At 34.5% G+C, this 24,278-nt stretch overlaps 2 protein-coding genes across 2 annotated transcripts in view; one reads left to right on the forward strand and one right to left on the reverse strand.

The window, feature by feature from the left end:
- LOC131934927 (adhesion G protein-coupled receptor L4) overlaps positions 1-23,149 on the reverse strand; it is a 40,091-nt gene extending 16,942 nt beyond the window's left edge. The window contains exons 1-7 of the mRNA XM_059291194.1: positions 23,041-23,149; positions 9,502-9,617; positions 5,167-5,278; positions 4,212-4,285; positions 2,488-2,679; positions 933-1,098; positions 379-498 (exon numbers count right to left, since the gene is read on the reverse strand). Of these exons, the coding sequence (XP_059147177.1) occupies positions 379-498; positions 933-1,098; positions 2,488-2,679; positions 4,212-4,285; positions 5,167-5,278; positions 9,502-9,617; positions 23,041-23,128 (868 nt within the window). The 5' untranslated portion in view covers positions 23,129-23,149. The remainder of the gene's footprint in view (positions 1-378; positions 499-932; positions 1,099-2,487; positions 2,680-4,211; positions 4,286-5,166; positions 5,279-9,501; positions 9,618-23,040) is intronic.
- Positions 12,841-22,825, forward strand: LOC131934928 (uncharacterized). The gene is made up of 6 exons (XM_059291196.1): positions 12,841-12,986; positions 17,798-17,885; positions 18,363-18,571; positions 19,015-19,222; positions 20,879-20,962; positions 21,884-22,825. The coding sequence occupies exons 2-6, from the start codon at positions 17,831-17,833 to the stop codon at positions 21,946-21,948; spliced, it is 621 nt and encodes a 206-aa protein (XP_059147179.1). The 5' UTR covers positions 12,841-12,986; positions 17,798-17,830; the 3' UTR covers positions 21,949-22,825.
- Positions 23,150-24,278: the final 1,129 nt, after the last annotated feature.

The raw sequence follows: 24,278 nt of genomic DNA on the forward strand, positions 1-24,278 counted from the left end.
GTCACGCTTTTTTGAAGATTTTTACCTCCCCATCCCCTCCGTTACACATCGTCACAAAAAGCCAGACTCCCCCTCCTCAAAATGACATCATACCTCTTAAAATATGCAATTGAATTCTTTTTTAAAATATCGACTTCATTTTTCTGAAATATTGATTGGGCTCGGTCAAATTAAGATATTGAATCCATTTCTATTTCAGTTTGTTAAAACAGTTATCTAAAACTGCGAAATGACTGATAACATACACACATCGTGACAAAATTACAGACCACCCCTTCCTCCCCTATACGAGTGAGACTTCATTTATGGACGATCCCTTAATATTTCAATTTTTATCTTCTTGGTTTTTTTTTTAACATATCAATATTAAAATAATACCTTCTTTGGGATCTAATGTTAAGACTATCTGATTCTCCATGCTTGGTGACCAGTCGTGGGTCTCCAAGATTTCTCCATCTGGGAAGCTTATTTTTCCGACGCCAATGTATCTTCCAACGACTGTTTGTTTTCGATGAGTATTAAAGAAAAAAAGCTTAGTTTATATCACTGAATTATATTACTGTACAATTGTTATTAGAAAATTGAACTTTAAAGCCTATTCAACAATTTGTCCCCGTTGACGCAAAATATATCTCGATAAACGTATCTTCAAGATCTCGTGACAAAATGGTAGATTTAGAGTCAGAACCATATTGTTGTTAACTTTAGGTTTTTTTTTAATGTTCACAACAAGGATTTAAGGATATATTTTATACTGAGTGTTTAGTGAATTGTAAAGTGTAATAATAGACTGAGATATGGACAGAAATTTCTGACATGACGTTTGTTTTTTTTTCAACATAAGGTTGTACAAATCTTAACAAAAACATTGAGTTAGAATAATCGGCTTCTGTAGGAGTTGAGAAATTTAAAGAATAAATAAATTAGCATACACAAGTTGGTGAATGACATTTCAGATTTTTCCTCCTCCAAAGAGTTTAAACTTCCTTTAACTATTTCCTCCAGGGACAACATCACTTCTGACAGATCTTGCTGACTGGCATCGTTGCCTTCTACCCTTTTGCTACCCGCAAGAATGTCTGCAGCCAAAGCAAAAGTCTAAACGAAAAAAACAAATTGTGTATAAGATGAAAATAATGTAGGAATACATTAGCAAACAACTAAAACTAGACAGTACAACCGTGCCGGATGCACGTATAAACTGAACAAGCTATCTATAAGGGACCCGCTTTATTGCCTTCCTCCCCCTCCCCTCCTCCAAAGTTTATTTTCTATAGTATGTGGTAGGCATATCTATTTTTAACATATAGTTTGTTATTTTTCAAACCATTGTGGAGGACGAGCTATCTTTCTATAGCAATTATAGTCACACTTTTTGTCAAAGTATTTTTCTTAAGAAAATATTTTGCACTGAAATGATATGTGGACGCACGAAGCAGAGGCGTAGTGACCTTTCCCGGCGCCAGGGGACAAACTTTCAATTAGGCGCCCCCTTCGAGAACAACCTTTCATTTCAATTTTCAATTTGCACCCCCCCCCCCCCTTTAAATTTTCAATTTGCAGCCCCCTCATATATTTATGATGCAAAACTGCAGCTAAAAAGAGATTTTAATTTCTTTTTCCAACCCATTTTGGCGCCCCCAAGGGTCGGCGCACGGGGACATATGTACCCCCTCCCCCGCTCCCCCTCGCTTCGCCTCTGGCACGAAGGTCTTATATCCAAAATAGCTTGTCTAGTCTAGTTCCGGCACTGCAGTAGAAAAACATAAATTGAAACAAAAAGACATTGTCAGTCATAGAAGTAGCAAACTCATTTTGCGCGAATTTGAACTATCAGTTTTGCGCCTTACTTTGGTGTCACATAATGAATGTAGAAAACAATCAGATGAGTCTGTAAAGCCAAGCAGTGTTTCTTCCAGACTTTTTTCTCCGGGGGGGGGCACTTGAAATTTTCGGGGGGGGGGGGGGGGGGCGGTAGACTTTCTTCGGGGGGCGGACACTGTTAAAAGTATATATTTTCTATATAAATTATATAAATTTCATTTCGTTCGGAAGGGGGGCGGTAAACAAATTTCGGGGGGGGGGGCCGAAGAGATGCCTGGAAGAAACTCTGAAGCCAAGTAGCGGTCTTTTTTTTTAATTTAGACTGTATAGTTCAGTAATACAGCTCAAAATGTGCTTTTGATTACCTTCACCCCGTTGCCGCCCCCAACGTCGCCCCCTACGTCGGCGCCGGGGACGGCCGCCACGCACGCCCCCTACCCCCCACCCTAAATACGCCTCTGTTGTCAGATTAACGCTATACTAACATAGTAACAACAGAAAAATTAAGAAAATATAAACTAAAAACAAAAATATTAAAAATTATATACGGAACATATTAATAACAATATAGCAGCGACATTAAGCAAAAATTAAGAATCCACATACAATTTTAATCGCTTTAAAATTTAATCAAAAATAGGTTTGTTACATCAATTTCATTACCCGTAATGAATCTGGTTGCATGGTAATTTCTGGGGATTTCAGCTTGGCAGCTATCGCGTGTAGAATGACAACGATATCTACGGGCCGTGCTGTGAAGTTTACTTGAAAGCTAGTGTTGAGCTCTTGGGCTATTAGACGTATGATCCTACTTGCTTGCTCGGCGATCATGCTTTCATTTTGTAGAGAGTTGACCTAAAATAGCAGCTTGTTTAATTATAATTATATATAGAAGATAGCGAGTACGACTGTGTTGTTACAAACTTTAATAAAAGCAAAATTAAGGATAATCAAAGTAAACGATAAAATGCAATGTCAAAAATGAAATATTTATTTGACATTTGCTGCGAATTATATCTATATACAGATATATTTTTTTTTTGTCTATCAGGATTTTTTACAAGCATCTATTTAATTTGCTCCCTCGTCCAGTCTGTCGTCAGTCTGGCTGTCGCCATAGATCAAAACGCTCGAGAGAAATTTCGGGCAGTTCTAACTGACAGATTGGATTCAAAGTTGGCACTGGTATGATTTTTTTTCAGATGGGGATCCTTTTTGGTGTGTATAAATATACGCATTACTCAAAATTAATCAAAACTATTTTTAGACATCATGCCCATCTAACACGGTAAAACTGATATAACATTTACCTTGAACAGAAATTTATTTTAATTTTTTCCAAAATATTAATAACGATTTAACCTGTAATAATTTTTGTCAAAACATTGCTTTTAATAAATGCATAAAAACGTTTTAATAACAAATGCCCGAAAGGACACTTGCCCGAAGTGTCCATTCGGGTAATCGGACTTCGGGCAAACGGCATTCGGGCAAGTGTCTTTCGGGAGTTTGTCGTAGACCCGGCTATAATATGTATTGGATACTTTTACTAATATTTAAGAAGCGACCCACGCTTTTCTTAATAGGTATTGCGTTGCCATCGGGTCTTGACCCACGTGCCAATTTTCAAAGAAATTGATCGTTTAGAAGTGCCCGAAATTTCGCTTTCGCGTTTCGAGCTAGACATGATTAGGTCGGTGATTTGGACAGGATTAGGACATAGGAAGCAAGTTAAATGAAAGCTTGTAATAATAAAAGATTGTGATCATTTAACACAAATATTGAATGTAGAACGTAAGTTATTGTCAATATGTATTCTGTTTAACGAAATTTTACAAAGAATAAACATAGAGCTTCAATTAGTTTTATATAGTTAGATGACAAAACACTGAAATAGAGCTACAAAAAATAAACAAAGAAATGTGTGTCGTATTGGAATGCATTTGAGGGGAAAACTATAGTTTTATAATAAAGATTTAAAGTTTTAGGAGGATAAGTTCATTACAAAATCACAAAAATCCTACTTTTTCGTCATAACGTGTTTCTTGCATTTTTTTTTATACCTGGTCCATTTTTGTATATCAAAAAGACGGAGGTTTTTTTTTGGGTTTCCATGACGACCAAAATTTTTTTTAACCCCCTTTTTTCTGTTTAATACTTACTTTCATGTGCAAACATGGTAAAAGTATTCAAAAGGTTTTAGATCTTAAATTGTAAAAAGTAGAAATAAATTGAGCATATCCCCTTAAAATATACCACAACAATGTAGTAAAATATCTAAATAGATCTACAACACAATTTTGAAATATAATTAAACATAGATAAATGGTAATGGTCACTCAAATTATCTAGATCTATGTACTTTCCAGGAAATACAGAAATCGTACCAATTCCATTGCCTTTAAAAAACTTCTTTTGCCAGTCTGATCCACCAATGCAGTTGAGGTACTATGAGTCGGAGCTTTAAATTAAAAAAAAAACAATCGTTTAACTGTTTAGTTATAGGCTATACATTGTTTAATGTTGCAAAATCGTAACTCAGAGGCATAGCAAGGTCGGGGCGGGGTTTCGGGACGCACCGGGTGACACCATTTAGGGGGTTGGCGGTGACACTAAAATATTGCAAACTTTACAAATAAAAACTACTTTTTTGCCAGTTAATTAATTAATTAATTAAAGTTAAATAGTCTTTTAAGTACAAATCAACCATTAAAACAAGGGGGTGGACTGACACTATGACGTAAACTTGCTAACTATAGAGAAAACTATGCTACATCCAAATATGTTATTAACAAAGTAAAGATTAAACATCGTAGCAATTACGTCTTCAGCTATTAAAGCTTGTAAACATACATGTTCGCGTATGTATGTGGCATATATTTAAATTACAGGCCTATGTAGGTCCACACACACAACACACATACACACACACACACGCACATATATATATATATATATATATATATATATATATATATATATATATATATATATATATATATATATATATATATATATATATATATATATATATATATATACATTGTTTCATGGGGAGGGGTGGTGACCACCGCGAAATGCCGCATCGGATAACACCCGACATAGTGACGCCACTGTAGTGACGTGATGCCGTGTTACTAGAGATTTACCTAAAACGAACAAAATTATGGTTTAAGAGAAGGAAAGTAGACGAAATTTTATTTTACATTTTATAAGGACATGCGGAAATTTCTAGCTACCTATTCTTTGTGCTCATGCATCTTGATCCGCCAGACAATTGACTATGTGTTATTTAATTTTGAGCAGCAAACAAAAATGTGACAATAGTGCATGCGTCCTTACCTGGTGATATTGTTGTTGGTGTCTCTCTCGTTGCGTTCAATATGGCGTCACAATCACACAAACTCGGGATTTCTGCAGAAAAGCAAACGCTTGTAGATGCTGTATTGTTTGCCTGAAAAAAATTATATTCATCCATATCATATATTATTACTAGCCGTCCCGGCCAGGCCCTGCTCTGGCTTCTGTGAAAAACCTTCCTGTTAAAGACCATTACCTGTGTGTTTAGTAATCATCATAAACCCGGCATTACCCACCCAAACCACAACCAACCAAAACCAAAACAACAAAACGCAAACATAACTCTAACACAATTACAAATACAAACGAAAACAAAAACCTAACAACAAACCCAACCACAACCACAAACACCAATATAAACACAAAGAAAAAACAAACAAAAAAGCAAACGAAAACAAAAACCTAACAACAAACCCAACCACAACCACAAACACCAATACCAACACACAAAAAACAACGAAAAAGCAAACGAAAACAAACCAAATCCAAACGCAAAACCAACCAAAAACACAAATACAAACCCAAAGAAAAAAACACAAACAAAAACGAAAAAAGAAAGAACAAAAACGAACCAAATCAAAACGCAACCACTAACGCAAACCCACCTAAACACAAAGAAAACACTAACGCGAACATAAACGCCCGGGGCGGAATCACCTGTTTTAGCTTAATGAACGACTATAGTACCCCAACTTATTCATAGTCTTTTGCACTCACTTAAACGAAAGCGCCTGTTTCAATTTAATGAACAATTATAATACTCCAAGCTTATCCGTAAAATACCTACAAAATTTGCACTTGATCAATCCCCGCTAATTATGTAATTATTTTTTTTCCCAACACCAAAACAAAGTAATAAAAAGTAAATTCTTTTCCACTAATGCAATGGTTTTATAAAGGGAAGTAATTGTGTTTTTCTAATTTATCAAAGGGAAGTAAGTGCTATAGGACTAAATGAAGACATAATTAGAATTTTTGTAAAAGATGATATTTTTTTAAAACTTGTGTTTAATGAACGTGCCGACAATTATTACTTTCAGTTTGATAAATGAAAATTATTTCCCAAAACTTTCAATATTAATTTTTTAACTCATAAATTTAGACCAAAAGGACTGTAATTATCTAACACTTTAATACATCGAAGTATGTCAACGACAAACATATGTATTTTTACATACAGAATTGAGCTTTATATATTAGATGAAATACATAAATTACAAAATAAATCTATTAAAATATATATTTACAATCAGTCCATCTAACTACCATCCATTCAACTACCCAAACACCCTTACATTCATCCATTCATCCATTCATCCATTCATCCATTCATTCATTCGTCCATTCGTCCATTCATCCGTTCTTCCGTTCATCCATTCATCCATTCGTCCATTCGTCCATTCGTCCATTCATCCATTCATCCATTCATCCATTCATTCATTCATCCATTCATCCATTCATCCATTCATCCATTCATCCATTCATCCATTCATCCATTCATCCATTCATCCATTCATCCATTCATCCATTCATCCATTCATCCATTCATCCATTCATCCATTCATCCATTCATCCATTCATCCATTCATCCATTCATCCATTCATCCATTCATCCATTCGTCCATTCGTCCATTCGTCCATTCGTCCATTCGTCCATTCATCTGTTCATCCATTCATCCATTCATTCATTCACCCGTTCATAAAATCCGCCATTGCTCCACTCCTCAATTCCTCCATTCATCTATTTATCTTTCATCTATTCATCCATTCATCCATTTATATATTCGTCCGTTCGTCCATTCGTCCATTCGTCCATTCGTCCATTCGTCCATTCGTCCATTCGTCCATTCATCCATTCATCCATTCATCCATTCATCCTATCATTCATTTATCTACCCATCACTTATCATTCCTATGGATTATTTCTGTGATTTATGCTTATGCTTTCTGACAGCATATCTTTTCCGTGTTTGTTTTTTATCTAGATCTACCCAATTTTCATTTTTCGTTGGTGCGCCAGTGTAATGCATCTTATGTGATGTTGTTTAATCTCTTGACTTCAACAACTATATAGCATTTAGATATATGCAAGAAGCATATATGGACGGAGTGGTCTAGCGGTAGAGAGCTGGACTGCTAAACCGTAAGTCACGAGTTCGAATCAAGTTCAAGTCAGTAGACAGTCCCTGAGTCCATCCAACTCTGATGGATACCTAACTCACGTTAGGGAAAATAGAGGCGGCTGGGCATATGTCGATGTCACAGAGACAAGCAAACTCTACTTCACTTGCCCTATAGACCGTCAGATTTGAAAAGGGAACTATACTTACTATTTTAAGGAGCATATAAATATTTCAAAAACAAATTTCATACAAAACGTTTTAATATCAAGCTTTTATGTAATAATGCACTAAAAAGTAGTAAATAAATTATAGACTACTATTTAAATAACTATAAAGAAAAGCGTGGGCCACTTAAGTATGTATTGGATACCTTTACTAATATTTAGGAAGAGACCCACGCTTATCTTTATAGTTTTTTAAATAGTAGTCTATAATTTATTTTCTACTTTTAGTGCATTATTACATAAAAGCTTGTTATTAAAACGTTTTTTTATGAAAAAAAAAACATTAAGTACTTTACATGTTTTATTTACACTTGTGTTGCATGACTAAAAACCATTGCGCACCTATTAAACGTTATGATGCGCTATTGAACGCGATGATGCGTGTATAATAGTGCAAAGTCGTTGGATAAGACTGGAATTCTAATTTGATCAAAATTTTAATTAATTCATAACAAATTAATTAGGCATCTAATTAAGTCAAATTTAATGTCATGTTGCATTGTCTTCATGTCTTGACCCACGTACCAACTACGAACCGTATCTGTTAGTTAGAAGTGCCTGCAATTTCGCTCGGGCGTTTCGATCTAGACAGACTGGCGACTGACGACAGACTGACGAGGAAGTGAGTTAAATAAAAGCTTGTAAAATAATTCATAAAAAAAGTTTTAATAACAAGCTTTTATGTACTAATGCACTAAAAAGTAGAAAATAAATTATACACTGCTATTTAAATTACTATAAAGAAAAGCGTAGGTCACTTTATTACTTTAGTACCTATTGGATACCTTTACTAATATTTGAGAAGAGACCCACGCTTTTCTTTATAGTAATTTAAATAGTAGTGTATAATTTATTTTCTACTTTTTAGTGCATTAGTACATAAAAGCTTGTTATTAAAACGTTTTTTATGAATTTTTATTCAGTACTTTACATGTTTTATTACAATAGAGTTACATGACTAAAACCCATTGCGCGCCTACTGAACGTGATGGCGCAGCCATTGAACGTGATGCGCAGCTATTGAACGTGATGACGCGTGTGGTGTGGTTGGATAGACATGCCTACTAATTGGGTCCAAATTGTAATTAATTCATAAAAAGTTAATTAGGCATCCAATTAAGTCAAATTTAATTTCAGATTGCATTGTCTTCATGTCTTGACCCACGTGCCAAGTGTGAATCGTATCGGTCAAGTAGAAGTTTCCGAATTTTCACTCCGGCGTTTCGGTCTAGACAGACTGACGACTGACAGACTGTCGACAGAGGAAGTGAGTTAAATAAAAGCTTGTAAAAAAATCATAAAAAAACGTTTTAATAACAAGCTTTTATGTAATGATGCACTAAAAAGTAGAAAATAAATTATACACTACTATTTAAATAACTATAAAGAAAAGCGTGGGTCACTTTAGTACTTTAGTACCTATTGGATACCTTTACTAATATTTGAGAAGAGACCCACGCTTTTCTTTATAGTAATTTAAATAGTAGTGTATAATTTATTTTCTACTTTTTAGTGCATCATTACATAAAACCTTGTTATTAAAACGTTTTTTATGAAAAAAAATTTCAGTACTTTACATGTTTTATTTACAATAGTGTGACATGACTAAAAACCATTGCGCGTCTATTGAACGTGATGGCGCGCCTACTGAAGGTGATGGCGCAGCTATTGAACGTGATGACGCGTGTGGTGTGGTTGGATAGACATGCTTATTGATTCGGTCCAAATTTTAATTAATTAATAAAAAATTAATTAGGCATCCAATTAAGTCAAATTTAGTTTCAGATTGCATTGTCTTCATGTCTTGACCCACGTGCCAAGTGTGAATCGTATCGGTCAAGTAGAACTGTCCGAATTTTCACTCCTACGTTTCTATCTAGACTGACGACAGACTGTCGACTGACGACTTACGACAGAGGAAGTGAGTTAAATAAAAGCTTGTAAAAAGGTTTGCATTTTTTTTTACTTACTTTCATCTCAAATATAAATGGGTCTGTGCAGTTTTGGCCATGGTAGGAAAAAGAGGCCAGAATAATGCCCTTTGGGTTATTCTCATTGAACCGAAAGCATTCCGTGTTGTTTGGATCTGTAACAAGTTTTGTGTTGCTTTTATTAAACATTTTATTAATCGTACTCAGTTTAGAGGTAAGTTTATTATTCCACTAAATTATATAAATCGTCCTACATAGTACGGTTAAATGACAATCATTTGCCAAGTAAATATATCAATGACATAATCTCTCAGACAAAATATTTCTAAAAAAAAGTATAACCAGGTCTAAAAATTAGTTGGCAAAATATTTTAATGATAATAATTATATTAAGAACTACCTGACCAGGCCCTGAACTGGCCTCTGTTGAAAACATATCAGAAAAGACCCTGACTTTAGTAATCAGCATGTACCTGGCATTGCCCGGGTTTAGGAAATATATTACATTTCGAATTAACCCTAACTGCAAGCAACCAAAACCAAAACACACAAAAAATGCAAACATAACGCAAACACGAATACAAACACAAACGCAAACGCAAACACAAATTCAAACACAAAGAAAACACAAACGCAAACAAAAAAGCAAACCAAAATAAACCAAAATCCAAACACAAACCCAACCAACGGAAACCCAAACCCAAACTCAAGGAAAACACAAACGCAAACAAAAAAGGAAACACAAACGCAAATACAAAAAGAAACACAAAGGCCAACCTAAACGCAAATAATGCATATAAATGCAAACATAAAACAATCTTAAATGAAAATTTTAATATAAACGCAAAGTGCTCACAGTTTAGCCCGGGGCGCCAAATCGCACCATGCTGGGGCGCCGGTGGAACTGCTTGATTCAACTTAGTAAAGGAATGTAGTACCCCAATCTATTCATAGTCTTTTGCACTCACTAAATCGAACGTAAACGCCATAGCTAACACGGGATGGCGCGAGGCGCCAAATAACACGCTGTCGGGGCACCGGAGGACACCCGAATTCGATTCAGTTAAAGACTATAGTAACCTTTCTTATCCATAGTCTATCGCACTGTTTAAAACAAAATTCTGCACCATAGCGCTCACATGATAGCCCAGGGTGCCAAATCGAACCGTGCAAGGGCGCCGGCGGACGCGCCTGATTCAATTTCGTGAACGACTATAATACCTCAAGCTTATCCGCAAACGGAAAGATAGAAATAAACATAGAGGAAATTAGGAGCTGGCTTTTAAACTGTTATCGATTTTAAAAAAATAATTAGCAAACAGTATGTTTAGTGTAGAAAATAAATAAAAGGCAGTATTTAAAATATCTGTGTTTTACTTACCACATTTTACTTGATCAATCCTCGCTAATTATGTAATTATTTTTGTTCCCAATACCAAAACCAAGTAATAAAAAGTATTTTTTTTTTCTCCAGGTGTTTTTTAAAGTGAAGTAATTGTGTTTTCTTAATTGATCAAGGGACGGAAAGAGTGCTAAAGGACTAAAAATGTGTGTGTATGTGTGTGTGTGTGTGTGTTTGTGTGTAACCGGAAGTTAAACTTATTCTACTTTCAATTTTTCAAAAGCCTATAACTCGAGTATTATTTCAGATTTAAAAAAGTAAAGTTCCCTTTACAAACCTGACGGTCTATAGGGCAAGTGAAGTAGAGTTCATTTGTTTCTGTTATGACCTCGGCATATGAAGAGAATAGTGTGGTCAGCACTATGCCCAGCCGCCTATACTTTCCCTAACGTGAGTTAGGTACCCATCAGAGTTGGGTGGACAGATAAATGAAATTTCACATGTAAATAAAATATCTAATTCTCTGTCTTTTGTCGAATTGTGAGTAATTTCCAACGACCGGAAATATTAATTTAAGCTATTTCCGATTTCTCAAAAAAACGAAAATGAATTTATAAAAGTACTAATAATATTCCGCACTATTATACACATATTGTCTGCCATTCACTTGGTGCGCAATTCTTTATTTTACGAGATTCTATTCTATTTTAAAAAGTTTAAGTAATTAAAAATGGATTAAAAATCATGTCTTTACCCCGAGTTGCCATCCCCCGTAGTTTTATATAACAATATTTGAGAAAGTTTAGGAGAGATCACTATCGGTTTATTAAAGAGCGTCGTGCATTACGGTGCGGTGGGTTACAACAATCAATGACGAACGGTGGTTTCCCACTGCGATGGTGTTACTGGATACAAGAAGAATTCCTTTTATAAATTTTATACTAAACTATTCTCTTGGATGTTTCGAGCGCAATAATTCTTGTCCTCCAACTGTATTGTATTTTTAAAAATGCTTAAATGTTTCAATAACAAGCTTTTATGTAATAATGTACTAAAAATAAACCGGGAGTGATCTCCCCTAAACTTTCTCGAATATTCTAATATAACACTACGTGGGATGGCAACTCTGAATATAGACATGATTTTTGTTTACTTAAACTTTTAAAAATAGAATAAAATCTACTAGAAAAAAGAATTGCGCACCAAGCGAACGCCAAAACAAAATGTGCATAAGAGTGCGCAATTTTATTAGTACTTTATAAATTTACATGCGTTTTTTTGAGAAATCGGAAATAGCGTAAATTAGTACTTCCGGTCAACGGAAATTACTCAAAATTTGACAGAAGATAGAGAATTAGAACTTTTACTTACATGTGAAATTTCATTTATGTATCTGAAATAGTACTCAAGTTATAGGCTTTTGAAAAATTCAAAGTAGAAAAAGAACCACTTCCGGTTATCGGAAATCGCTCAAAATTTGTTACTTATCTACGATTTTGATAAAATACCTATATATGAAATTTCATCAACCTAGCTGTAACGGTACTCAAGTTATCGTGTTTACACACACAGACACACACAGACCACACACACACACAGACATACGGACAAGATTGCAAAATTATGTTTTTCCGTATCAGTGAGGTGTAAAACGTCGAGATTTGTAAAAATCTCGATTTTCTTTTGCACGATTACAAGACTTTCTCTATACTCTCTAAAAAACTATTTTTTGAACATATATCATTCTATATAATAATGAACTACTACTTAAATACTAGAAATAAAAGCGTTGGTCGCTACTTGAATTCTAGTAAAGGTATTCAATACATATAATAATGACCCACACTTTTCTTTACAGTTATTTATATAGTAGGTCAATAATGCATTATTACAGATGCATAATTAATTTTTAATGAATTATTTACACTATTCTATGTAAAGTACTATTTACCGCACATTCATGTTGATTTGGTGCGCAAAACTTTGTGAATTCCGAGCGCATTTAAACTTGAGCCAGAAAGCACTATCTTGAGTGCGTCAATCTTGGACGTAGGATTCACAACGCGACTGATTTAGCTCAATCAAAGATTACGCTACAAAGATCTATATAAGTAGTACCGTTTTAACCAAAGCTAAATGGAGTGGGGTTAAAGGATATTCTTGGATTTAGTCTAAAACACAGGTACAAACTTATTGTTATTGAAAGATAGATCTATTTCTTACATAGGTCACAATACCAAGATATTAGATCTAGACCTAGACTAGATCTACCACCTGTCAATGGATCACAACGGGGAAAGTCTCAAATGGTCCATTTGGTTGCAATTTATTCAGCATTAGGCGTATTTGGTGTTTTAGGTCTATTTTCGCACAAAAATTAAATTATTTAAAAAAGCTAAAAGCGATTTGTTGGTTTTATCTAACCTTTTCATAACTAGCCGTTACCGGCTAGGCTTTGCTCCAGTCAATTATAGTTATATCTATAGTTTAATGTTAACGCTGATATGTTCGTATGTTTACAAAATGTTTTAAGAAAATATAACGTGTATTGCGTAAAGCTAACCCCAAAATAGCGAAGCGTACAATGTAACGTAATTCTAAAAATTAACTTACACAACAACTGCCATTCCTCAATAGTTCGGTTCTTTACACAAATTAAATAAGCATCAGAGTCAAATAATGAAACAGAAAATAGCTTGTTACTTACTTTCCATCTCCTTGCGAACAACATCATGTGATATAATTAAATATACAAAAATATAATATCACAATAGTATCATGTAACAGTGAACGGAAAAAAACCCCAATGAAAACTACTATAAGAAATTGTAACAGAACATTAAACACATACAATATTTAACATCTACTATAAAAATAAAAGCCACTAGTCCCTATTAATTAATAATAGATAATTATATTAAAACCTAACTTAAAGTACCCGGAATTTTGAGTAATTACCGGTGAATGGAAGTAGAACGTTCCTCTATTTCAGATTTTTCAAAAAAAAAAAAAAACGCATGTGAATTTATAAAGTACAAACAGGGGCGTAGCGAGGTCGAGTGTCACCCGGTGTAACCCCCCCCCCCCCGTAAGACAAACATAAACATAAATATATATATATATATATATATATATATATATATATATATATATATATATATATATTCCATATACACTTGTAAGATGTGTATACGTATGTGTATACATGGATTTACATATAGGTTATTACGATTTTTAACCAAACCGTTTCCCTCAGGCTTATATATTGCAACGTTGAGTTGATGTAACTTTCACATCCCCCCTCCCCAGTCACCCCCACGGTGATTGTTTTAAACTGTGCTCAGATAATACTAACGTTTTGTATCTATAATCAGTTATAAATTCAGCTGAATGTTGCATGTTTTCCTTATCATTAGCAGGTTTACTTCATGTTGTCACCCCTTCCCCCCTCCACCCGTGTCGGGATTTGTCCATTTTGCTCTTAAAAGACTATTTAATTCACTCTAATTAATCATTTAATTAGGTGAAGTTATCATTTTTCTGTATATGTTTTGCTATTTTTTGCCTTGGTGCCACCCCCTAAATGGTGACACTTGGTTCGGTCCGCACCCTCCGCCCCCCCCCCCCCCCCCTCCCTCGCTACTTCTCTGATTACTAGTAATATTCCCCACTATTATACACATATTGTTTGGAGTTCACTTGATGCGCAATTCTTTTTTCTACGAGATTCTATTCTATTTTTTAAAGTTGAATGAATTAAAAATCATGTCTAAATCGCTATGTGCCATCTCCCGGAGTGTCATATAAGAATATTCGAGAAAGTTTAGGGGAGACTACTCCCGGTTTATTGTTTTTCCTTTTTCGTTCATTATTAAATTAAAGCTTGTTATTGAAACGTTTTAAGCATTTCTAAAACCATATTGTTGCATGATTAAAAATAATTGCGCTCTAAATGTACACGAGAACAGTTTAGTATAACATTCAAAAGAATTTTTCTTTTGTCTAAATGTTTTCTTCGTGTATTTGTATGTGTAGTAAAAGAACGGTGAAATAACAAGTTTATTAGGTAAAAGTACGCGGCTAAGCAGTTCTATTTTCAACCCCTCCATATAACTTTTCTGATAATCTGATAGTTTTCCCGTTGCCTAAGGCACCAGTGTTATCTCCTAACCTGATATTAAGTTGAAGTCGCTTTTCCAAGTGGTCGATCCAGTGGCGTAGGGGGGGGGGGGTTTACAACCTCCCCCCATAGACCCCTCTATATATATATATATATATATATATATATATATATATATATATATATATATATATATATATATATATATATATATATATATATATAAAATGCTGGAAAAATTTGAATCCCCCCCCCCAATTAGACGATCCTGGCTACGCCACTGGGTCGATCTAATTCAAGCACTTGAAAAAATGTATAGTTTATATAAGGCCGCGGTCAGTCTAGGTCAGTCTTCGGTCACTTTCAACACGATTATTGAGATGGCTGTAGTTTTCCCGCTAGTATAGGAGTAACTACACAGTTCGGCAAGAGAATTCCTCTTATACTTACCTGCAAACACCAGATCTTATAGGTGCGAATAACAGGCGGACAGAATCTAATTTGCTTTTATAGATATAAAATAAAATTGGTGAAACTAGATCACGTGATGTTCAAAAGCATAGGTTTATTTTTCAAATTTACTGGTAATGTTTTGAGTACAGATTAAAAGTAAAAGTTTCCCTTTCAAACTTGACGGTCTATGGGGCAAGTGAAGTAGAGTTCACTTGTTTTCTGTACAGATTACTAAAACTTTAAGGATTTTAGAAATACATTAGAGGTGTTTCTATACAGCCAATCGATGTTTGTCTTACTAAAGTAAAACTTCAGGGATAGAGATGGAAATAGGTAAGGAGCTCGCGATGGTTAATTTTTACTTTCTCGTATATACGAAGTATAGAGAAAGTCTTGTAATCGAGCAAAAAAAATCGAGATTTTCGCAAACCTCGACGTTTTACAGCTCCCTGAGTCGAAAAAACATAGTTTTGCAATCTTGTCCGTATGTCTCTGTGTGTGTATGTGTGTCTATGTGTCTGTGTGTGTGTATGTGTAAACACGATAACTTGAGTACCATTACAGCTAGGTTGATGAAATTTCATATATAAGTATTAAAATCTTTTTCTACTTTGAATTTTTCAAAACCTATAACTTGAGTACTATTTCAGATAGATAAATGAAAGTAATTATCTGCCTTCTATCAAATTTTGAGTAATTTCCGTTGACCGGAAGTAGTAATTTTCGCAATTTCCGATTTCTCAAAAAAGGCATGTGAATTTATAAAGTACTAATAATATTGCGCACTATTATGCACATTTTATTTGGTGTTCACCTGATGGGTACTTACTCACGTTAGTAAAAGTAAAGGCGGCTGGGCATAGTGCTGACCACACTATTTCTTCATATCTACTTCACTTTCCCCGTAGACCGTCAGGTTTGGTATGGAAACATTACTTTTTTTTAACTGATGTTTGTTAGTTTTGGTTAAAGATTAATGTTAGGATCAGAGCTAGTGTTTTGAATTAGTTCAGACGGTGACCCGTCAAAAGAGCGCACGACAAAAGAGCGCCGACATAAGAGCGCAGACAAAAGAGCGCCGACATAAGAGCGCAGCCAATTAAAAAAAATGCTAAACGAATATGACATGGTTAACACTTGTTTTAATTAAACAATCGGCGGTACGATAAAACGACATGTGTTTATTTATATATTATGTTTAATATGTTATGAATGCAGTTTGAAAATATTTCTAACCCAAGTAACATGGAGAAGATGGAATCACAGAAATTGAAGGTTATTATATTGGTCGAAGGCTACAGATGTCGAATGACAGTGAAGATGCTGCTTGCCTTAAGTTTTGTTCCTGTAAATGATGTCTGTACTGCATTCGAGCATTTGGTAGAAGCTAGTCCTGCAGCAATTATGCCACTGGTAGATTATTGGGAGGCAAAGGAAAAACCGTCGAGGAACTGGAACGTAATCTAGCTGGAAATAATCAACCAGAAACTTCAAAGAACAAATATGTTCAGCTGAACCGAAGATTGCAGACGATTGCTTCAACCTATGCTAATGATTCAATGATGGACTACCTACGAGGTATAGCCCACAACTTAGCAATATAAATGCAACTATAAAGAAACGTTTTATTACTTTGAACTTATTTTCATTTTGTTACATTTCATTTCAGTTTATATTCTCACTTTAGGCCTAACATTTAAAATCTATGTATGTGTTATTAGATTGCGTTTTGAATAATTGGACTTCACGTTGATTATATCAGTATTTTAGTTAAAGAAACTGAACAATTAGTTTTTTAATGAAACAATAAAGAGTTAACATCAAACAATGCCTTCTGATCTGAGTTAATTTTCTTGTTCCTATTTATTAAATATGGTTTTTCGATCTTTGGTTTGCGCTCTAATGTCGGCGCTCTTTTGTAGGGAAATTAGTGCGCTCTTTTGTCTGCGCTCTTATGTCGGCGCTCTTTTGTCGTGCGCTCTTTTGACGGGGTGCGGGGGGTACATATGTTCCCCGGGCGCCGACCTTAGGGGGCGCCAAAATGGGTTGTAAAAACAAATTAAAATCTCATTTTAGCTACAGTTTTGAATTATACTTTTTTTTAATATGGTGGGGGGGGGGGGTCAAATTGAAAGTTTGATGGGGGGTGCAAATTGAAAGTTTGAAGGGGGTGTGCAAATTGAAGGTTTGAGGGGGGGGGGTGCAAATTGCAAATTGAAAGTCTGTTCCCGGAGGGGGGGCGCCGAATTGAAAGTTTGTCCCTGTGCGCCGGGAAGGGTCGCTACGCCTCTGAATTAGATAGAGCCATCCGTGTAGGGTTAATGATATAGATATTCATATATAAATGATACGTTGGGTTATAATTTGTTCTTCTATGGAAATAACTGCTTCGAATCTAACTTAACATTTTAACATTTTAGGTTGAATTCCCACATACGCATGAACAAAACAAAATGGAAAAAGTTCTGAAGGTTTCAATATTCCTTGTTTGTATGGTGTGCTTACTCGGTAGGTAGTTTCCGAAAGTAGTTACGTCTTTAGACACAATTTTAGTCGAATGTACAACCCTCTTTTACATTAACATTACATTTGTCAAAAAAAAAATGTATTTTTATTACAAAGAAATAAAAAAAATTAAAATAAATACTTATTTTTTAAAATAAAGTTTTTTTTAAAATCTGTACAAATAACTTTCATGGTATGTATACTAATTAGCTTCACGATTTTCTCGGTGATCCTTAAAATGTCTGCTATTTTTTATGTAAATAAATTATCAATGATTAAGTTTAGCAGTAGACGTCTGGATTATAGAAAACCGAAATACTAAAACTAAAGGCAAGTCTTAGGACAATTTTTAAATCATTATATGAGCCTATTGCACTTAATTTTGTAAAAACCGATTTTCCTTTTAATATATATTTTGACTCGAAACTTATCTCAGTTTGGCTTAGCTGCATGAAATGAATGTACATAATTTTCCCTCAGATATCGTCACCATGCGGGCATATGATATGAAGATCACAGAATTTGAGAAAGATTGTGTCAATTATAGTTGCCGCCACACAGGCAAAATCATTGGGAGCATTGGTCTTTACGAGGAGTATGTACCATCAGACACCGATTGCTTGGGGTTGATATACGTCGCAGCATGTGAAAAGAAAGATAACTGTTCTATACATACATCATGGAAACTGGTTGGTTGCTATTCGGTATTTTTAATATTAATTTGGTAAACTTCTTCTTCTTTGTTTTTAATTGTAATGTTGGACGGCGTTTCTCCAACACAATAAGTATTACAAAAATGCTAGCTATTCGCCATAACGGCTATCGACTCCTAAGTCTTTGTCCATCCAAGAAGAAAGTATGGATAAAGACAGCAGTTGCTTGATTTTTTTTCTCTCCTAGAAGGGTAGATTTTCCCAGCTATCTAGCGTTAACTGCCCGGGGGTTCAAACTCGGGACTTTGGCAACCATAAACTTTAACCACGCCGAACACAATTTGGTATCCAATTTTACGGATATAGATTAGACGTCACCTACCTGTTTACAACTGTGGTGATTACTTTTATCATTATGACATAATATCAAAGTTCTTTAATTAAAAATGCTATTGACATTTTATAAACTTTTTTTTTAGCTTTGTCCACTCTATTGGTGCGGTCCCGAGGATTGCAAATTTATAACGTACCCCTGTTACTGCTCTGGCAGCTACCCCGTGTCAATCAAGTTCTTCCCCTTGGTTGAAAATGCGTTGTATCGCATAACAGGAATAGAACCTTATGGTAAACCTAGAAGAGTGAGATTTATGAACTGTAGCAACATCTTCGACTCTTCACTCAAACCAGGTAACTGATATTTTACTACAGCTTGTGCCAGTCACTATGGTAACTGATATTTTACTACAACTTGTGTCAGTTACTATGGTAACTGATATTTTACTACAACTTGTGTCAGTCACTATGGTAACTGATATTTTACTACAACTTGTGTCAGTTACTATGGTAACTGATATTTTACTACAACTTGTGTCAGTTACTATGGTAACTGATATTTTACTACAGCTTGTGTCAGTCACTATGGTAACTGATATTTTACTACAGCTTGTGTCAGTTACTATGGTAACTGATATTTTACTACAGCTTGTGTCAGTCACTATGGTAACTGATATTTTACTACAACTTGTGTCAGTCACTATGGTAACTGATATTTTACTACAACTTGTGTCAGTTACTATGGTAACTGATATTTTACTACAGCTTGTGTCAGTCACTATGGTAACTGATATTTTACTACAGCTTGTGTCAACGAATGCTGCCTAGCTCCCAGAAGAATTTCTCTTTATATGTTGTGCTAAAGTAAACGATAATGTAAGCCTTTTTTTGTCTAACAACATGGAATCATAGATAATCTAACTTAAAAATTTTATTTTATATTTGTATTATATATATATATATATATATATATATATATATATATATATATATATATATATATATATATATATATATATATATATATATATATATTACACGGTAAACGAGTAATGGCAACGTATCATGCATTGACCACATGTTTACCTTGCGACAAACACTAGAAAAAAAACTATTAATGGAAGAACCCCTCTGCATCATTTTTTTATTTTGAAAAGGCTTTTAGTGGTCTAGGGAGAAACAGCCTCTGGAAAATCATACTATGGCATCTTTTTTTTCCAAAACAAAATCATAAATACCGTCAAAATCACATATGAAGGGTTCTAATGCAAAGTTATATGTGGTAGCAAATATCACTGGTTCAGACTGGAGTGAAACAAGGGTGTGTTCTGTCCCCATTTTTTAAACCTAGCAATTGATAGGTTGATGACACAAAATATAAACGAAGCGAGAGGCATCAGATGGACACTAACAACTTGCCACGAGGAGTTGGACTCAAACTAAACATTATTTCACTGGACCTCTGAAATTAAAACACGCATCTCTAAAGCCTAACAAGCCTTTACAGCCATGCAAAAAACGTGATCGTAGAAAAATCTCCTCCACGACCAGATACAGACTTTTAGAAGTTATGCCCTACTATATGGCAGCGAATGCTGGAAAGTAACAACCTCCTTCGGCAGATCACCGGATTCTTTCCAAACTAAGTGCTTGTGAAGGATAAAAGGCATCCACTGGCCTAACACCATCTCAAATGATAGACTACTAGGTGAGATGGAAATTGAAGCAGTTTCCGAAATAATTGAAACACGAAAAGGGCAATAGATGAGGCATGTCCTTAAAATGAATCCAGATAACAACAGAGGAATGTCGCTAAACTGTGATTCTGTGATAGTCATGGACCAATCATTCCAAGACCACAACCCGTGGTTCTGTGGTTGTCTTGGAAATATAACTATATGTCAATAACACTTGCTGCTGTGGTTGTCGTTGTACTATAACTAATTAGGGTTGCCAACACGTCAAAATCGGAAAAAGTAGAGGACTGCAGTTTCAATTATTTACTTGCAGCTAACTATGATCCCCTAGAACGTCCTAGATTGAAAACCTCGTATTCAATGGCGTCGCTGAATGGAGAAAGTCGGTTACATCCAGGTACTTGCTTACATATAAATTAATCGTTACATCCAGGTATTTGCTTACATTTAAATTAAGTTTTACATCCAGGTATTTGCTTACATATAAATTAATCGTTACATCCAGGTATTTGCTTACATTTAAATTAAATATGTGCATATAAATCGGTAGCGAATTTCAGCCTTTTATCTCGAGACCTACCAGAGGGTAACTAATAATACTTAAGTTCACCAATACAAATCAACTTAAGCTCACCAATAAAAGAACCAACTTAAGCTCACCAATACAAACCAACTTAAGCTCACCAAAAAACCAACTTAAGCTCACCAATACAAAACAACTTAAGCTCACCAATACAAATCAACTTAAGCTCACCAATACAAACCAACTTAAGCTCACCAATACAAACCAGCTTAAGCTCAGCAATACCAACCAACGTAAGCTCACCAATACAAACTAACTTAAGCTCACCAATAAAAGAACTAGCTTAAGCTCACCAATACAAACCAATTTAAGCTCACCGAAACAAACAAACTTAAGCTCAAAAATACAAACCAACTTAATTAAGCTCACCAATACAAATCAACTTAAGCTCACCAATACAAATCAACTTAAGCTCACCAATAAAAGAACTAACTTAAGCTCACCAATACAAACCAACTTAAGCTCACCAATACAAACTAACTTAAGCACAACAATAAAAAAAAGTTTGTGTGTGCCTGACTCGTTTAAAATGAAACATTAACTTGAACTGCATTTTTAACACAAAAATAAACATCTAATCCCCATATAGCAATATAGCGCACACATTCATTACGTTTTCAAGATAGAGCAGATTAATAAACATTTCTGTATAGGCCTACACCGAATTTTTTTAAACAAGATTGTATGTGTTCATGTTTGTGGGTATTTCGTGAACATGTTTTATGTATTCCACAGAGTTCATCTTACTGGTAATGGGAGCACTGGTCAACATCTTCCTCGCCCAGAAAGTTCTTGCTTAACAAAGAAACAAAACCCCTTATAGAATGGAGACCACATACAGCTAGGTTGTGTTAGTAAAGCGAAGTGTAATAAAAAAAAATTTCACAATGTTAAAAAAATGAAAACGTCAGAACCAATTGAAATAACTCGATTTTTATCAGGAATAGAACAACGCGCTTAATTTGTGATAGTTTAAATTCTGTAATGACTTGATAACAAGCATCTAATTTGTTCTTTCAACTAGCAACGTGCACTAAAAGATAGTGTGTACCATACAATATTCAATAAATTCTTAATGTTAAAATAGTCGATATGAAAATGTGCTAAACCTGCGAACTCACCTAGCATCTGTTTTGGAGAATTCCATTACTATTACAGGGTATTCTATTTGTAAAACATGTTTTCTTAGACTGCCCAAATCTTATATCATTCAGTATACACCCGACCCCACCCTCACCATTCTTCTACGAGAGACAACACAGTTTGCAAAAGAAAAAATAATTGGTTTTACTACGAACACTAGTTTAGGAACTACATCACTGTGTGTGAAAACTGCTTGCTTCAACTTCATTAGAAACAAGTGCAAGCAAACTGTGTCTAATAATTCATTCATTTTCAAACTATGTTAAATCTAACGATTTGATTTTACTCAAAGTATTCCCAGTCTATATTACACAAGTCTATATTACACATGTCTATATTACACAAGTCTATATTACACAAGTCTATATTACTCAAGTCTATATAATACACAAGATTAAAAAATTATAATCTATTGTTTGCATCGATTGCGTCAAATAACTTGTGCTCAACAATTGCAATGAAAAGTTTTTTAAATGAGTTCCATGGCAGTGGCGTAGGCAAGGGGGCGTTAGGGGATGGGGGGCTATAACCCCTCCCATGGACTCCTTTATATATATATATATATATATATATATATATATATATATATATATATATATATATATATATATATATATATATATATATATATATATATATATATATATATCAAAAAATGTTTGAACCCCTCCCATGATCAATTCCTGGCTACGCCACTGTTCCATGGAATAACAATTTGATAGAAAGATACTAAATGAGCTGGCACTTACTAGACGTAGTTGTCAGATGTATTTCTTCAAAGGCACCACTTGGGTCTATGAGATGGACACAGTCTGTCTGAATACAGTAGTTAAACATCACATCATCGTTGATCCGGTGAACATAATGAGAAATATAACTGTCATCATCTGTCCGAAATGTGTAACAGCTTCGAAAGAATCGTAACTGCTGTTGTCTTGAAGTATTTGTCATAAGGTTGTTCGGTCCTTCTTCCGCCTACAGAAACAAAAACATCTTCTACAAACAAACAATTTAAAAGTGCCATTAGTTATGCTGTGTGTTTCTTATATGCAATTTTAAAAAATGAAACATTTCTATTTTAATAAAAATGTAATGATTTTCAGTAGATGTGTTCTTGTCATTTTTATTTTATAGACTAAAATAAATGCAAGGGGCGATAAATTGATAGTTTCTGTCACTTTAACATAACTGTCACTTTAACATAAGTGTCACTTTAACATAAGTGTCACTTTAACATAACTGTCACATTAACATAACTGTCACTTTAACATAACTGTCACATTAACATAACTGTCACTTTAATATAACTGTCACTTTAACATAACGGTCTATTTAACATACCTTTCACTTTAACATAACTTTCACTTTAACATAAGTGTCACTTTAACATAGCTGTCACTTTAACATAACTGTCACTTTAACATAACTGTCACTTTAACATAACGGTCTATTTAACATACCTTTCACTTTAACATAAGTGTCACTTTAACATAACTGTCACTTTAACATAACTGTCACTTTAACATAACGGTCTATTTAACATACCTTTCACTTTAACATAAGTGTCACTTTAACATAGCTGTCACTTTAACATAAGTGTCACTTTAACATAGCTGTCACTTTAACATAAGTGTCACTTTAACATAGCTGTCACTTTAACATAAGTGTCACTTTAACATAGCTGTCACTTTAACATAAGTGTCACTTTAACATAACTGTCACTTTAACATAAGTGTCACTTTAACATAGCTGTCACTTTAACATAAGTGTCACTTTAACATAGCTGTCACTTTAACATAAGTGTCACTTTAACATAGCTGTCACTTTAACATAAGTGTCACTTTAACATAGCTGTCACTTTAACATAAGTGTCACTTTAACATAGCTGTCACTTTAACATAACTGACAATTTAATATAACTGTCACATGGTGGGTGCTTGGGGGAGATGGTGGGTGCTTGGGGGAGATGGTGGGTGCTTGGGGGAGA

Source organism: Physella acuta, unplaced genomic scaffold (assembly GCF_028476545.2).
Source record: "Physella acuta isolate Inbredline_101_S28 unplaced genomic scaffold, ASM2847654v3 ptg000123l, whole genome shotgun sequence".
NCBI classification, from domain to species: Eukaryota; Metazoa; Mollusca; class Gastropoda; family Physidae; genus Physella; species Physella acuta.

What these genes read in the sequence shown, in the direction of transcription:
- LOC131934928 (XM_059291196.1), top strand. Translation starts at nt 17,831, where the DNA reads ATGGAAAAAGTTCTGAAGGTTTCAATATTCCTTGTTTGTATGGTGTGC. An exon ending in CGACTCTTCACTCAAACCAG is followed by an intron (nt 19,223 to 20,878) that starts GTAACTGATATT and finishes ATTTACTTGCAG; the next exon opens with CTAACTATGATCCCCTAGAA. An exon ending in AGAAAGTCGGTTACATCCAG is followed by an intron (nt 20,963 to 21,883) that starts GTACTTGCTTAC and finishes TGTATTCCACAG; the next exon opens with AGTTCATCTTACTGGTAATG.